The 17,742-nt window shown below is 44.3% G+C and overlaps 1 protein-coding gene across 3 annotated transcripts in view; it reads right to left on the bottom strand.

Annotated features, from left to right (window-relative positions):
* Window positions 1-17,742, bottom strand: part of LOC137374715 (neural cell adhesion molecule 2-like) — a 1,514,570-nt gene that overhangs the window by 538,120 nt on the left and 958,708 nt on the right. For all 3 annotated transcript variants that reach the window (XM_068041260.1, XM_068041261.1, XM_068041262.1), the window contains exon 2: window positions 6,767-6,841. In XM_068041260.1, the coding sequence (XP_067897361.1) occupies window positions 6,767-6,841 (75 nt within the window). The remainder of the gene's footprint in view (window positions 1-6,766; window positions 6,842-17,742) is intronic.

Here is a 17,742-nt window from a genome sequence, read left to right as displayed (position 1 = left end):
ATGAATAAAAAAAGCTCAGGAGCCATTGCCTGGGACTGGGATATATATGGAACAAAGTGGCCTACATCCTAACCACCACATCCATTCCCACAGAGAAATGAAATCATTTCTACAGCTATCAGAGAAACAAATCCCTGGGACAGACCATCAAGGGCTGAATTTTCATTTCAGTCTCCCACCATGGTCCTGCCTCTGAGCAATTTTCATGAGGGCAGGAACGGGGGTGGGTTAAAGCTACCTATCCACAAGTGGCAGGTATCCCAATAGACCAATTAAAGGATCGATTAAGGCCACTTAAGGCAGACACGACGGGCTGAATGGCCTCCTTCTGTACCATAATTTTTCTATGGTTCTATGCACTGCCTGAGAGTGTGGTGAGGCAGATTCAAGTGAAGCTTTCAAAAGGGAATTAGACAGTAATATGAAAAGGAAGAATGTGCAGGGTTATGGGGAGAAGGTGGGGGAATGGCACTAGGTGAAATGCTCATTAGGAGAGTCAGTACATGATGGGCAGAATGGCCTCCTTCTGCACTGTAACAATTCTGTGATTCTGTGATAATGACCAGATAATCTGTTTTTTGTGTTGCTGTTTGAGGGATAAAGATTGGCTCCCACACCCCTGCTCTTCTTCAGAATAGTGTCATAGGGTCTTTTACACTCACTCAAGCAGCCAGATGGAGCTTCGGTTTAACATCTCTTCTGAAACAGCACCTCCAACCTTGCAGTGCTCCCTCAATACTGCACTGGAGTATCAGCCTTGATTTTTTGTGCTCAAGCCCTGGAGGGCCACTGATGAGTCAGCGGCAATAGTGTTACCCACTGAGCCACAGCTGACAGCATTGACCAATCTTCAGAAGTAAAGATTTGTGAAGTGCTTGCAGAAGCAGTGAGGAAGAGGGAGACAGAAGGATGATCAAACATGGCATGTGGCAGCAAGAATTAGTCTTTGTGAAACAATTAGAGGCACTTACAGAAAGACAAAGGAAGTTTTTTTTTTATTTAAAAAAGGTTCTCCATGTAAAATACATTGGAAGTTCAACTGGATTTTTTTTTAAGAAAGCTTGAATTTCCTAGATGTCATTCCCAAATGAATCCCTTAAATAATGCTCCTTTTTTCCACTTTTGTTCTTAAGTATCAAAGTAATTTTCTTTACAAGCTAACTGTTGTTCTATTAAAATTAGTTTCTTCTAAGTCACCATGGGGAACTGAAATACAAGTCAAATATTCGTAATGCAAACCCATAAATAGGAGAGGCACAGTGGGATCATGCATTTCAAGCAATTTAATTATGGCACACACAACAGGCATAAATTAAAATATGTGCATTAAGTGTAACAGAGGGGAATAGAGAACAGTTTCCCCCCTGATTCCAAGTGATAACCCAAGAGGCTCCCTTTGTGGCAGAGGTTATACCAGTCACTCAACTGATTGGCACTGCTATCCATTAACATCCTGTGTACCTTCAAGAATGTTATAGTCAGGGTAAAATTTAGCAGGAGGTTTAATCATAAATGGAAACTGACTTGTATGTTGACTTTGCTTCTAATAGGTTTGGGCAGACTGTGTGAGTGCTGTTGTTACTGTGCGCTTGGGTTTTGTGGAGCAGAAATCAACCAGTATTAGGTTAGTCCTGCCAGCCCATGTTAAATTGCATTTTTCTTCACACAGGTTAGTTTTGAAGGCTGCACAGGAGATATCTAGGCTGGGAAAGTAAAATCAGCCAGGTGCACTTTCTGGTGGTCAAATGTAACTGAATGTTCTGCATGTTTTGCCTAGCTTACTCATTCATCCCTTGACTTTGAAGAAGACAGCCAGAATATAATCTCATTTACTGCAGTGATTTCCTTGTTGACTGATTTGACCTATTCTTGCTGGGAATGAGTGTCAGCATCTTAAGCAGTGAATGTCTGGTACACCTTGCTGGGAATTTTGATGTTTCAGGTGAGATTTCTTCAGCTGGTGTTTACAATCAGCATCAGCAATGCGATGAGCCACATAGTAGGAGGTGCCTTCATTCACGTTTCTTTGCCATGCTTCCTTGGTTCTCATGTATGGGCATTTATTTTTCACTGTTTCAGAGTGTCTTTTAAGCGATCTTTGTAGTTCTTTTGCAGACCACCACAAACCTGCTTCCTCATTATCAATACGCCATTGAAAGATCTTCGAAATTCAACAGGTGTTCATACCACATGACCTGACCATTGTACCCACGCCTTCATGCTCAGAGCATCTATGCTTAGCACGTCAAATTACTTAAGAATGTTAGTGTCTGAGATCTTGTCTTGTCATCTGGTCTTCATTAGTCGCCTCAGTCAGCTTAGGTGAAAGCATTCAGACGGCTAATCTTACCTTGGCAGACTTTCTGAGGGTATGAACCATTTCCTCACGTGCCTCCGTGTCCATGGCAGTCACTTTCCTTGATATTTATTCTACAAATCCTGTTCACCCAACAATACTGTGCTCTTGGACTTACATTGGCTCCCATTGAGAAATGCATTGATTTTAGAATTCTCATTCTTGTCTGAAAATCTCTCCATGGCCTATCCCCTCCTCATCTCTGTAATCTCTTGCATCCACATGACCCTCCAACATATCTGTGCTCCTCTAATTCTGGTCTCTTGCGTATCCTTGATTTTCATTGCTCCACCATTGGCGGCTGGATCTTCAGCTGCCTAGACCCTAAGCTTTGAAATTCCCTCACTAAACATTGCTGTCTCTCTACCTCCCATTCCTCCTTAAAGATGCTCCTTAAAACCTACCAACTTTGGTCAAGCTTTTTGTCATCTGTCCTAATTTCTCCTTATGTGGCTCAGTATCAAATTTTGTTTCACAATACTCCTCTGGAGTGTCTTGGAATGATTTACAAGTTATAGGCACTATATAATTTTTTTAATCTTTCATGGGATGTCGGCATCACCGGCAAAGCCAGCATTTGTTGCCCATTTCTAATTGCCCTTGACAACTGAATGGCTTGCTAGGCCATTTCAGAGGGCAGTTAAGAGTCAGCCACACTGCTGTGGGTCACATATAGACCAGACAAAGATGACAGATTTCCTTCCGTAAAGGGTATGAGTGAACCAGATAGGTTTTTACAACAATCAATGACAGTCTCGTGGAACCATTACTGAGAGAAGCATTCAATTCTAGATTTTTTTTATTAATTCATTTGAATTCATTAATTGATTGAATGAAAATTCCACCAGCCACCATGGTGGGATTTAAACCTGTGTCCCTAGAACATTAGCCTTGGTGATACTAGCCTTAGTGATATTACCATTACACCACCATCTCCCAAGTTGTTGCTATCGAGGAAGGTACAGTGGGGTGTCACAGTTAAATTTTTTTCCCCTCAGTATGCATCAAGGAATAGAGGCAATCAGCACATTCCTCTTGCCATTTCTTTTTCTCCCAGCCTAAATAGACCTTTTAAATAACAATAAAAACCCTTTTCAGAGGCCCAGCTGCCTGCTATCTCCTGGCCATGCAGATGGCAAGATCTCACAATCTGGGCCAGAGGCTCTTTATGAATGCCTAATAATGGTGATTTCGGAAATTCTGCAGCATTAGTCCAGCAAAATGAAAGAGAATCTTATGTTCATTGCTCCCTGGTTCTGTCAGGCCCACAAAGAAAACTTTCCCTAGCATCGCTGAACACTGCTATGCTGGGAAATTGAGAGAGTTGGATGCAGGAAGAGCTGGGTCTTGTAATAGACACATCAAGTCTTTTTGTTGGGAGGGAAGCAAGGAAGGAAGGACTTTTATACCACCTCTCACGAACTCAGAACATCCCAAAGCGCTTAACAGCCAATGAAGTACTTTTGGAGTGTAGTTACATCTGTAATATAGGCCAATGGCACCTCATCCCTTTCTGAAGGGGGTTCCACAGAGGTTCCAGCCAGTGAGACGCTGTATTGAGATTATTGAGCAGTGCCCACATCCCATGAAAGAATAAAAAACAAGCCATTCAGCTCATCATGCTTGTGTCAACTCTTTGAAAGAGATATCCACTCCCCCAAAATTTTCTCCATAGCTGTGCAATTTTTTCCCCTTCAAGTATTTGTTTAATTCCCTCTTGAAAATTACCACTGTAACTGCACCCCTGCCCCCCACTCCACCGAACCCCCCTTTCAGGCAGTGCTTTCCAGATCATAACAGTTCATGGCATAATGTTTTTATCCTCATGTCACCTCTGGTTCTTTTGACAATTACCATAAATCTGTGCCTTCTAGTTATTGACATTCCCGTCACTGGAAGCAGTTTCTTTTTAGTTATTCTGTCGAAACCCATCAGGTTTTCAGTCGCTCTATCAGACGACTGCACATTGTAGAAAGAGTAGTGTTTGATAACATAATGACATCAGGTCAACAATATGATGGGGTCAGCTGAAATACTAGCATCTCTATTGAAGTCAATTTTATTAATTAATGTCGCCAGTACAGACCTTCACATGAGAAGAGCACATATTGGGATCAATGTTGGTGGGTGGAAATTTATTTGTGTCAAACCCGAGTTCCTGATGTGCGTTCCTGTTGTTTAAGAGCCTGCACTAAGTTGTGAAATCTACTCCCCTTCACATGTTGCTGAAACATCTCAAAGGACTTCATTCAAGGAGGCACTGTAGACCGATATGTAAGTAATTGGGGAAGTCATTTTGTATACCGCAAGATCCCACTATTGTCAATGAGATGAATGACCAGTTAGCTTGTTGTGCTGTTGGTTGAGAGAGAAACATTTCTCAGGACACTGGGAGAAGTGTTTGTCTTCTTTGAATAGTGTTAACTTCAATGTCTTCTTAAGCAGCCTGCATGTCAGCCATGGCTCAGTGGTAGCACTTACATGTCTGAGTTCTAAAGTTGTAGGTTCAATCCTAATTCTAGTGTCTCAAGCATACAATCCAGACTGACACTCCCAGTGCAGTACTGAGGGAGTGCAGCACTGTTGGGGATGCCATCTTTTGGATATGACGTTAAACCATTTATCCTCTTAGGTGGACATAAAAGACCCCTTGATAGTGTTTCAAAGAAAAGCAAGGGAGTTCTCCTGTGTTCTGATGAAAGGTTAACGGTTTGAAATGTTAATTAACTCTGTTTCTCACTCCATGGATGCTACCAGGTTTGCTGAGTGTTTCCAGCGTGTTCTGTTTTGACTTCTCCCTGGTGTCCTGGACAATATTTATCATCAGCCAATATCTGGCCATTATCACATTGCTGTTTGAGGAATCTTGCCGTGAGCATATTGACTACTATGTTCCCTACATTATGACAATGACTGCAATTTAATAGGTACTTCATTGGCTTTAAAGTTCTTCAGGATGTCCTGAAGTTGTGAAAAGTGTTACAGAAATGCAAGCCTCTCTTTTTTTCAGACAGTTCCTGTATCATCTAAAAGATGGGTAATGTACAGTTAACACACTATTACAAAGAATTTGTATTGATAAAGTGGCTTTTATGTCTTCATGGTGTCCCAAAATGCTGCACAGCCAATGAATAATTTTTGAAGTGCTGTAACATAAGCTTACACGGGTGGACAATTTCACACAGCAAGGTTCCGCAAACAGCAATGAGATAGTTGACCAATTAATCTGTTTTTTTGTGTTCTTGGCTGAAAAAACTGTTTTCAATGCTCATAACACAGAAAAATCAAATCAAATCAAGGGTAAATCAAGACTGTAAATCAAATCAAGACTGTTGCCGATATTAATGGATGAAGATTCAATACTTCTGTATGCCAAGCTTTTGCCCACTATGTTAAGGGGCACATTAATCTATGTTAACATCTCCCTCAAAACAACAGAATGATGAATGTTGTTCAGTTGAAATAAATCCCTTATCATCAGCGGTCATTCCCGTCTTTGAGTGAGATAAACTTTCATTTTATTTCCTTTTAATGTATTGACTAAAGTCAAACTAACTAACAAAGGTGACCAAATAAATGAGAATGTATTCAGATGCGGCATGTTTACTACCTTGCACATCCCATAACAGGAATACAGGGTATGTGAAGGCAAATTACAGGGCACCAATCCTTTCAAGAGGTACAGATGATGTGGTGAGGGTAAAGGGCTGAAGAGTACACAGCTATCAGCAGATCAACCACATTTAATGGAAGCCACAGACACAATTTTGATGTTTAAATTCTTCATATTGTTACGCATGGGAGGTCTTCAGCTTACGTGCTTGGCAACGGAAGATGCACAGCATGGGGGAACTTGCAGAAGAGTAAAACGTATGGATTTGAAATGTGGGTATGTCCCCACATCCTCATGGACGGGGAGGCAGCCTGTTACAAAGTTGTGTCATCAGCAGAGGCCTGCTGTGTAGGCCGAGGTTGCATGTTCTCCCTCTTGAGTTTTGAATGAATCTGTGTCGTGCAGTGTGCAATCAGGGAGAGTGAGAGAAAAGAGTTCATAAAAAAACAACGTAGTGCAAAAAGAGAAGTAACTCAGTTAAGAAAATCAAGGATGGGAGGAAGAAGGGTAATGATCCTTGATCCCAGCCTTTGTTTTTTGTCATAATCTTTGGCGGAATTATGAATGGAAAACAGGATGGGAGCAAATGAAAGATAATTTCAGATGTTTAAATTGGAGCAAGAGGTGTGTTTGCCTCAAGCGCACAATCCAAATGGTTGTGCCTATGCATTCAGTTAACTCAAGACTCAAGAGGGAGGAGAACAAATGTTTTAAAATTGAAAATTTGAGCCTACCTGTACAGGATTGTTCCAAAACAACAACAGAATTGTTCAGTAAGAAAGAAACTTTGAACTTACCTGTGCAGGTGAAAAACTTGGACTCGCCCACACTGAGTTCCACTTTGCCCAGAGAAATAGTCACTTGAAGCACTGCTAAGATAAAAAAAAGAAAAGATAAAGCACAATTTATTTGAATCTCTGAAGCTTAATGGAGTCCAGATTGCAGTCTGTCCCTCATTTTCTGCTATTGATCATCTTTCCATCATCCCCACATTAGATTCATACAGAAATAACCCAAAAGTCAATAACTCACTTTGCAAGACTACTTGTGGACATGAGGGAGTGGGATGCAAGCACAGAGTCCCGTCATGAGCTAGAGTTAATGGAAATTGTGGAAAATGTTATTCAGCAGACCGAACACTTGAGCTGTTATGATTGCTAGCTGTTATTGCAACACCTGTGTGGTCATGAGATTGCAGAGAAAAAAAAACTATAATAACAGACAGTAATCAAAGAAAAAGTTTATGTTCTGGCAGAGGCCCAGTTTCCAAATCACTACTCAATATTTGTATTCCTTAAATCACTGTCTTACAAAGCTGTTTAATATTATGGCCAAGACTGATTTCACCTCCCAGTCCTGATCTATTCTTCTCCTCCTTCGGGGCTCCAGCTGAGGTACAGACCTCTGCTTTGGGTCATCAACCCTCCAGGATTGTCCTGCAGTCTCCAGGGATTGAAATTTAATCTCCCAGACACCGCTGTGAGCAAAATTCCTTTTCTATGAGTATCCGCATGGGTCCTGGTTATGCCTGTCTTTTTGTAGGGTGTGTCGAACATTCCTTGTTCCAGTCCTGCTCAGGGCTCCCCCACCAACTCTTTTTCCAGTACATTGATGACTGTATCTGTGCCATTTCCTGCTCTCACCCAGAAATGAAAAACTTCATTAACTTTGCTTCTAATTTCCATCCTTCTCTCACCTTCACATGGTCCATCTCTGATGCTTCCCTTCCCTTTCTTGACTTCTTTGGCTCCATTTCTGGCGATAGGCTGCCTACTAATATTCATTAGAAGCCTACCAACTCTGACTGCTACCTCAACTACACTTCCTCACAACCTGGGCTGGATTTTGTGCAGGAGGCAGGGGTCCTGGTGCCAGGCTAATAAGGCGGGGGAAATCCCGCCTCTACAATTTTTCAGCCCCCTGGAGGAATCCTCCAGTCTTTTGGGGTCAACGTTTCAGGAGCTGGGAGGCTCGTCCCTTAAAAGACAGGGATCCGGCCTCCAAGAGCTGCCAGCCAATCAGAGGGCTAGCAGCTCAGGGGTATCAGCAGCTCCACTGGGAGTCTGGGAGTGGTGGCCACTGCCAGTACTGCAAAGGCCTCGGACCCAGGCCCAGAGGGGCGGGGTCCTACATAGCCACAAATTGCCCACGAAGTAGTGACCACATCCACAAGCTCACAGGGAGGGTGCCTCGTTATACAAGGCGTCCTCCTCGCATGGCATAGGCTCCCCTGCCCCTGTAAAATCCCAGCAGTGGCAGGAAAAGGCCTTTGATGGACCATTAATAGGCAACCTAAGGGCCTCAATTGGCCTCTGGGTGGGAAGGTTTTTGGCGGCCTATCCCTCCCCTGGGAGATCAGAACCATGGCAGGCAGTTCCGTTCCGATTCTCCAGCCCCACACCCACCATTAAACTTGCCTTACAGATGAGCATAAAATCTGGCCCCCTACCCCCTCCCCTAAAAACTCCATTCCATTCTCCCAGTTTCTCTGTCTCCATTGCATCTGTTCTGATGATGGAACCTTCCACAACAGTGCTTCTGATGAGTCTGCCTTTTTCCTCAATTGAGGATTCCCATCCCCAGCCCACACTATGGCTGACAGGGCTCTTGACCATGTCCGACACATTGCCCACAATTCTGCCCTCAGCCCTTCTTCGCCTCCCTCCCAGAACCGCGACAGGGTTCCCATTGTCCTCACTTTCCACCCCACCATCCTCCACATATGTAAGATCATCCTCTGGCATTTCCATCACCTCCAGCATGAGGCCACCACCAAACACATCTTCCCCTCCCCTTCTCTGTCAGCTTTCCGAAGGGACTGTTCCCTCCGTGACACACTGGTCCACTCCGCCATCGCCCCCAAAATCTTGTCCCCTTCCCATGGCACTTTCCCATGCAATCGCAGGAGGTGCAACACCTGCTTTTTTACCTCCTCTCTCCTCACCACCCAAGGTCCCAAACACTCCTTCCAGGTGAAGCAGCGATTTACATGTACTTATTTCAAATCCGCATACTGTATTTGCTGCTCTCAAGGTGGTCACCTCTACACTGGGGAAAGCAAACGCAGATTGGGTGACCGCTTTGCGGGACACCTCCACGCAGTCCGCAAGCATTCTCTGAGCTTCTGGTTGCTTGCCATTTTAATTCACCACTTTGTTCTCACACCCACATTTCTATCCTCAGCCTGCTACAGTGTTCCAGTGAAGCCCAACACAAGCTCAAGGAACTGCACCTCATCTTCTGAATAGGCACTCTACAGCCTTCTGGACTCAATATTGAGTTCAACAATTTCAAATCATGACTGCCATTTTCATTTTTTTTTTTAACCATGTGCCAGCCTGAACCTTGTTTTTCTGGTTTATGCTTTCGGACAGAGCTGTTCATTTATCGGCCATTAACACTCTCTCACGACAAATGCCTTGTCTTTTATTATGACTATTACTACTCCGTTTGCCTTTTATTCCATGACATCTTTATCTTTTAATGTCTCCTGCCTCTGCCCTATCACAGACCTTCCCTTTTGTTCTTCCCCCCTCCCTGCTTTCAAAAACTATTACATTTCTAACCTTTGCCCATTCTGATGAAAGACCTGAAACATTAACTCTGTTTCTTTTTTCATTTGTTCTTGGGATGTGGGCATCGCTGGCTGGGCCAGCATTTATTGCCCATCCCTAATTGCCCTTGAGCCTTCTTGAAATGCTGCAGTCCATGAGGGGTAGGTGCACTTACAGTGCTGTTAGGAAGAGACTTCCAGGATTTTGACCTAGCGACAGTGAAGGAACAGCGATATAGTTCCAAGTCAGGATGGTGTGTGACTTGGTGTGAGACTTGGACGGGAACTTGCAGGTGGTGATGTTCCCATGCATCTGCTGCCCTTGTTCTTCGAGGTGGTAGAGGTCACGGGTTTGGAAGGTGCTGTCAAAGGAGCCTTGGTGCGTAGCTGCAGTGCATCTTGTAGATGGTACACACTGCTGCCACTGTGCATCGATGGTGGAGGGAGTGAATGTTTGTGGATGGGGTGCCAATCAAGTGGGCTGCTTTGTCCTGGATAGTGTCAAGCTTCTTGAGTGTTGTTGGAGTTGCACTCATCCAGGCAAGTAGAGAGTATTCCATCACATGCCTGACTTGTGCCTTGTAGATGGTGGACAGGCTTTTGGATGTCAGGAGGTGAGTTACTCGCTGCAGGATTCCTAGCCTCTAACCTGCTCTTGTAGCCATGGTATTTATATGGCTATTCCACTTCAGTTTCTGGTCAATGGTAACCCCCAGGATGTTGATAGAGGGGGATTCAGCAATCGTAATGCCATAAAATGTCAAGTGGAGATGGTTAGATTCTCTCATGTTGGAGATGGTCATTGCCTGGCAGTTGTGTGGTGTGAATGTTACTTGCCGCTTATCAGCCCAAGCCTGGATATTGTCCAGGTCTTGCTGCATTTCTACACGGACTACATTAGTATCTGAGGAGCTGTGAATGGTGCTGAACATTGTGCAATCATCAGCAAATATCCCCACTTCTGACTTTATGATTGAAAGAAGGTCATTGATGAAGAAGCTGAAGATGGTTGGGCCTAGGACATTACCCTGAGGAACTCCTGCAGTGATGTCCTGGAGCTGAGATGATTGACCTCCAACAACCACAACCATCTTCCTTTGCGCTAGGTATGACTTCAACCAGCGGAGAATTTTCCCGTTGATTCCCATTGACTCCAGTTTTACTAGGGCTCCTTGATGCCATACTCAGTCAAATACTGTCTTGATGTCAAGGGCAGTCACTCTCACAGTTTCTCTGTCTACAGATGCTGCCAGACCTGCTGAGTAATAGGGTGGTGCAGTGGTTAGCACCACAGCCACACAGCTCCAGGGACCCGTGTTCAATTCTGGGTACTGCCTGTGTGGAGTTTGCAAGTTTTCCCTGTGACCGTGTGGGTTTTCGCCGGGTGCTCCGGTTTCTTCCCACCGCCAAAGACTTGTCGGTGATAGGTAAGTTGGCCATTGTAAATTGCCCCTAGTGTAGGTAGGTAATATGGGATTACTATAAATGGGTGGTTCGTGGTCGGCACAGACTCGGTGGGCCGAAGGGCCTGTTTCAGTGCTGTATCTCTAAATAAAATAAATAATTCCAGCACTTTCTGTTTTCAATCACAAAAAAAAGTATCTGGTAATTAGCATATTGCTATTTTTGGGAGGTTGCTGTGCACAAATTTCCTTTGTATTTCCTACATTACAGTAATAACTACATGTCAAAGGGATCTGGGGAAGTCCTGAGGTTGTGAAAAGCATTATATTTTAATGCAAGTCTTTCTCTAGTGGATGGCTGGTTCTGGAGCAGATTTTGCCTCTCCTGTGTCTACCTTAGCAACTAAAGGCCCCTAAGAGAAGGGCACCTCCATACAAAGAGGTTCATAATATTTTTCAGCAATCATGCTTGAATAAGGCAAATCAATGGTGGCTCAGGTGCAGGACAATGAAGCAAGTTGAATTCTATCCACTGGGCTTCATTGCTTCTCAGCCAGCTTCCTGCAGTTTCCTACATCTTGTTGCTGTTCCTCCACATTACCATGAAAGGACACACTGCACGATGTATCGGGCCATGACTGATGTCAGCTTGTACAAAGCCATCCATCCTTGAAGATACTACTGGTGACAGCTCCTGAGACAGTAGAGTACATCATGCAAATTACCTTTCACCGTTGCTACAATCATTATCTCAGCAGTACAGGAAGGAATGCTGGATGGGTCATGCATTATTCTAACTGAAGCTATTCTTACATGGAACACTAAAGTGTTCTTCATACACCTTAAAGTGCCTGAAGCCTTGGTGGAGTTAAAATTCTAGATGCGGTAGCTCATTACAGTCTGTCCAAGTGGTCAACGACTTAGACAAAACATATTAGGCTGATTAAATATTATCCTGACCAATAAATCATTTTGAAACGATATATTAATAAATGCTACACTCGGCTCAAGGGGCCGAGTGGCCTACGCCTGCTCCTAATTCATATGTTTGTACTACAGGGCTACAGGGAGAGGGGAAGGGGCAGTGGGATTTATTTTGTATTGCTGTAAAGAGAAAATAAGGGAAAATGAGAGGCCTATGACAGAGACAGCTCGACAAAAGGAGATAGAAAATTGAGAAAGGAACAGCCTGTACATTGAAAACATTCACTTCCTCCACCACTGACTCACTGCGGCTGCAGTGTGTATTGCCCACAGGTCCACTGCAGCAACGCACCAAGGTTTCCCCTAAACCGCACCTCCTAAACACTTAACCTCTACCGTCTTGAAGGACAAGGTCGGCTGGCATATGGGAATATCACCACCTCCCTCCAAGTAGAATTTCAAAATTCGCTGATGATATCAAACTTGGAGGAGTGGCAAACAGTGAGGAGGATACGAACTGCTTGCAACATGACATAGACTAGTAGAATGGGCAGACAAATGGCAGATGAAGTTTAATACACACAAGTGTGAGGTGATGCATTTTGGCAGAAGGGATAGGGTGAGGTAATCTAGACTTCATCACACAGTTCTAATGAGTGTTCAGGAACAGAGGGAACGGGGATGAAAGTGCATCAAGCTTTGAAAGTGGCAGGACATATAGGGAGAGTGGTTATCAAAGCAGATGGGATCTTGGGCTTTGGAATTAGAGGTATAGAGCAGGGAAGTTTTTCTAAACCTTTATAAACTCTGGTTCGGTCCCAAATAGAGAATTGCATCCAGTTCTGGTCGCCACATTTTAAGAACAATGTGAGGGTCCTTGAGGGAGTGCAGGGGAGATTTACCAGAATGGTTCCAGGGATGAGGGATTTAGTTACAAGTTCAGGTTGGAAAAGCTGGGGTTGTTTTCCTTGGAGCAAAGGAGATTGAGGAGAGATTTGATAGAGGTGTACAGGATTATGACAGGCTTAGATAAGTTAGACAAGGAAATACTGCTCCCATTAACTGATGGTACAAAGACTGGGGGACACAGATTGAAGATTTTGGGCAAGAGATGCAGTGGGGAAGTGAGGAAGAACTTTTTACATAGCAACTGTTAATGACCTGGAACTTGCTGCCCATGAGGGTGGTGGAAGCAGAGACAATCAATGATTTAAAAAGAAAATTGGATGGGCATTTGAAGGAAATAAACCTGGAGTCAAGTAGGGGAGTGGGACTGACGCATAGAGCTGGCATGGACTTGATGGGCTGAATGGCCTCCTTCTGTGTCATAAGTGACTCTATGACTATCTATGACCTCCAAGGCACACACAGAATTCTGACTTGGACACATATAATTTTTCTTCATTGTTGATGGGTTACAATCCTGAAATTCCCTAACTTAAACCAGACAGACAATGGCATTTAAGAAGGAAGCTCACTACCACCTTCTCAAGATCAACTAGGGATGGGCAATAAATGTTGGCCTTGCCAGTGATGCCCATAGCCCTAAATGGAATTAGACAAAAACTTATGGCTATTGACCAGAGCTGCACACTCTGGGCAGCAAAACACAGATTGGGAACTTGCTGAACTGGTACCCCACTTTCTGCCATCAAAAGTACACAAAGTTAAATTGAGAACAAGTGCTGACTATGAAATGTACACCTTGTATGACAGCCAAAAGTCTTAATGCAGAAATACATTTAAGTAAAACAATGAGGCACTCATTTAAAGCATAGTCTTCTTCTTCTTGGCATTTCTTCGCAGATGAAGATATTGGGACGGTTGTACTCATCAGTTGCAGGACCGCTGGTGGCTAGTCAGGCCTATCCGTGACTGGCAACTTCTCCCATATCGGGTTAAGGTGAAGGTGTAGTCGCTGCTAGGGGCAATTGGATCTATCCTTCTCCTCTTTTTCTCTTTCATGCTGGTTCTTCGCTCAGTCTCAAAGGTGTCTGTAGCCCTCCTGATGTGGCATCTCCAGGCATCAGGATCAAGGCCTGCGCTTCCCACAGGTGATGTTCGATGTGGCACACAGAGAGGGACTTCGTCAGGGAGTCCTTGAAAGGTTTGTGTGGGGCCCCTCTGTTCCGTTTAACAGTGGTCAGCTATCCATACAACGTGATCTTGGGCGGGCGACTGTCGCCCATCCAGGCAACATGACCCACCCAACACAGTTGGCTTTGCAGGAGGATGGCCTCGATGCTGGTGATGTTGGCTGTTTCCAGGACTTCAGTGTTTGAGATGTGGTCCTGCCAGCGGATCTTGAGGATGCTGCGGAGGCAGCACTGATGGATGCGCTCTAGAAGGTGTACATGACAGCGGTATAGGACCCATGACTCGGCACCATACAGAAGGATAATGAGGACTACGGGGGCTTTGTACACTTTGAGTTTGGTCTGTGCTCTGAGGCTGCGGTTGCTCCACACACGTTTGTAGAGCCTGCCGAATGTACTGTTTGCTTTTGAAAGCCTATTGTCCACTTCCTTGTCTATGGTGGCATCAAACGAGATGACGCTCCCCCAAATAGGTAAATTGCTTGATGGCATTCAACTCGGTTCCCTCAATGACAATGCTTGGTGGTCTATATTCTTCTTGGGGTGCAGGCTGATGCAGGACTTCAGTTTTCTTTAAAATGATTTTTAATCTGAAGAGTTGTGCCGCCTCGGAAAAATGTGTTGTTATATGTTGCAGGTCTCACTGACTGTGGGCCAGGAGAGCACAGTCACTGGTGAAAAGGAGTTCACGGATGAGTTTTTCTTGTGTCTTTGTGTGAGCTTGAAGGCACCTGAGGTTGAAAAGGCCTCCATCAGTCCAGAAGCGTACGCAAACTCCCTCCTTAAGGTCTTCCATTGCCTGCTGCAGCATCAGGCTGAAAAAATGGTGAACAAGGTAGGGGCCAGCGCACATCCCTGCTTCCCACTTCACGTGGAGGTATAGTACTAGTGATAAAATTTAACATATTTTTTTATTTATTCACAGAATTGCTGGCAAGGCTAGCATTTATTGCCCATCCTTGATTGCCCTTCAGAAGGTGGTGGTGAGCTGCCTTCTCAAAGACACTGAGTATCTCGCTAGGCAGCGAAGAGTCAACCAGATTTCTGTGGGTCTGGAGTCACAATAGGCCAGACCGGGTAAAAATGGCAGATTTCCTTCCCTGAAGAACTAGATGGGTTTTTATGGAAACCCAACAGCTTCATGACAACTATTGCCAATTATTCCAGATTTTATTCAATTAATTGAATTTAAATTGCTCAGCTCACACGGCAGAATTTGAACTCTGGATCATTAATCCAGGTCTTCTGGATTATTATTTTGTAATGTGTCCACTATGCTACTATACTCTTCTCTCTCTAAATATATGTTTATATATGTAGAAATAAATCATTTTGCACATAATTGCTGAAAGCAACAGGATGTGCTAAATGGACATAAGGCAATCTCTTTCAATTAACCACAGAAGGTCAAGGTGATGGCCCCATAGTGTTACCAACAGATGGCAGCAAATGTAAGTCAGGTTGACCAGTCACAGGATGAAAGCTGCTTTGCTTAGTGGTAAAAGGCCATAATAATCTCTGGTACTTTACTGAAAAGCTCATGTGTGTCAGCCTTAGCTCTTCTGCGTGGATGCTACTCACAAGGGAAAAGGAACATTTTCACTCCCATCTGGTTCTGTACATCTCATCGTTTTCTCCTCTACATATGCAGTGCACACTGGACAAAGGAATCAAATTATCTGGAATTGTACAGCTCATGTGCACCTCAGCATCAGCTACTGTACATACACAGTACAGACCAGATTAAAGGGGAATGATTCACTCCTCCCTGATATTGTATAGCTTATGTGTTCCTCAGTGTCAGCTCCTGATTAGGAACAGCAAACAATGGGTAAAAGAAATAACAAACTTTCATTTCTATAGTGCCTTTCATGATTTCAAGACATCTCAAAGTTCTTTATAGCTCGTGAAATATTTTTGATATGTGATTGTAATGTAGGAAATACAGCAGCCAATTTTCACACAGCAGTCTCAAAAACAGATGTAGCTGAGAGAGCCTCGGCTTAACATCTCATCCAAAAGTCCAGACTTCCGACAGCACAGCACTCCCTCAAGTACTGAACTGTGAGTGCCAGCCTAGATTACTACCGCTGGACCAAGGCTTACACAAAGAATTCCTGCCCAAATTTAACATTTTTCATGTTGCCTCTTTGCCTTTGTATGGATAGAATGGCATTACGATGTGGTAGAGCTGTTAAAATATAGTCCCATGCAACAGAGGCAGTTTGTCCCTCCTTGCCAATTCTCAACTTGGCACACGTTCCAACTCAAACAAGGAGTGCTGAGTGGATCTAAACTCCAAAGCTGTTTTAAGATTTAATAATTCAGTAATCAAACTATAATAACTTAATAATTACAGTCCTGATTAACACCAATACTTAGTAATTACGGTTGTTCATTATTATTATCAAACCATGTTATTATTATAATTAATCAGCAATGAGTAGAGATGAAGAGCCGGTTGACAACCTTACAACACAATGAGTAGAATAAGATATAAGATTGTATAGTGTAATTTCCTGCATTATATTTCTAAATATTTGGTGGTTGAATTTTGTGCTTATTAAGATGATGGATGCTAATACAGGAGAACTGGAACATTTTCCCTTTAAAGGCACCCAGGCCTGAATTTTTGTTGTGGGGTTGGGAAGCCTCCTTAGAGGTGCTGACTGATGCAGTTGCAGAGAGGACAGGGGTGTTCTGCCATCTTCAGGATGGAGAAATCCGCCCAGTGAGACCAAGAGGGCTTGGATGGAGGTGTCCACGGAGGTCAGAAGCCAGAGACCCACGAGAAGGACAAGGGTCTAGTGTAGGAAAAGGTTCAATGACCTCTTGCGGTCTGGTAATTTGAGTGGCCAGCGGCACCCGGTTGACTGGGCACCAAGCTCTTTAAGCACTAGAATGCAAGTGAGCTGAGCTCATAGAATGTCTGTAGCTCTCCGTAACATTGTCAGATCAAGTGTGCAGTCGCAACATTGAGACGGCAGCTGCCTTCACCTATGGGCAACAGGCAGATGGGGACATCACTGAGGGGAACATCAGCCCACTTGTGTGCCAAGTTGGGAGGGCAGCCTACTCATGAATCTGTTTCCTCTCATCCTGCAGGAGAAGAGAGCCCATAATATGCAGCAGATGGCCAGAACGGGAGGTGGAGTGGCCCAGTTCCACATGCTGACAGGAGTGGAGGAGGTAGAGCTGGAGATTGCCCGGGTACCATCAAGGCATTCAGTGTGTGGTGGGAAGACGGGAAGCCATGTGCAACGCAGTCATTGGAGAGCTCTTCCTTGGTGTGAAGGTCATGGAGGAGACTCCTGCCCAATGTGTTCTATGGATCTTAGCCCACGGTCACCTGGGGGGAGTACTTGTTGAGTAGACAAAGAAAAAGAATTAAACTGGACGGGCCACCCGACATCGACTTAGGCACTGGAAACGACAAAGGCAAACCCAGCCCTGTCGACCCTGCAAATTCCACCTGACTAACATCTGGGGGCTTGTGCCAAAATTGGGAGAGCTGTCCCACAGACTCGTCAAGCAATAGCTTGACATAGTCATACTCACGGAATCATACATTGCAGACGATGTCCCAGACACCACCATCACCATCCCCGGGTATGTTTTGACCCACTGGCAGGACAGACCCAGCAGAGGTGGCAGCACAGTGGTATACAGTCAGGAGGGAGTTGCCCTGGGAGTCCTCAACATTGACGCTGTACCCCATGAAGTCTCAATGCATAAGATCAAACATGGGCAAGAAAATTTCCTGCTGATTACCACCTAACGCACCACCACTGTCACCA

This window comes from Heterodontus francisci, chromosome 10 (genome assembly GCF_036365525.1).
Source record: "Heterodontus francisci isolate sHetFra1 chromosome 10, sHetFra1.hap1, whole genome shotgun sequence".
NCBI classification, from domain to species: domain Eukaryota; kingdom Metazoa; phylum Chordata; class Chondrichthyes; order Heterodontiformes; family Heterodontidae; genus Heterodontus; species Heterodontus francisci.
Note: the sequence above shows the minus strand (reverse complement) of the source record. Positions and strands in the feature narration are given on the sequence as shown.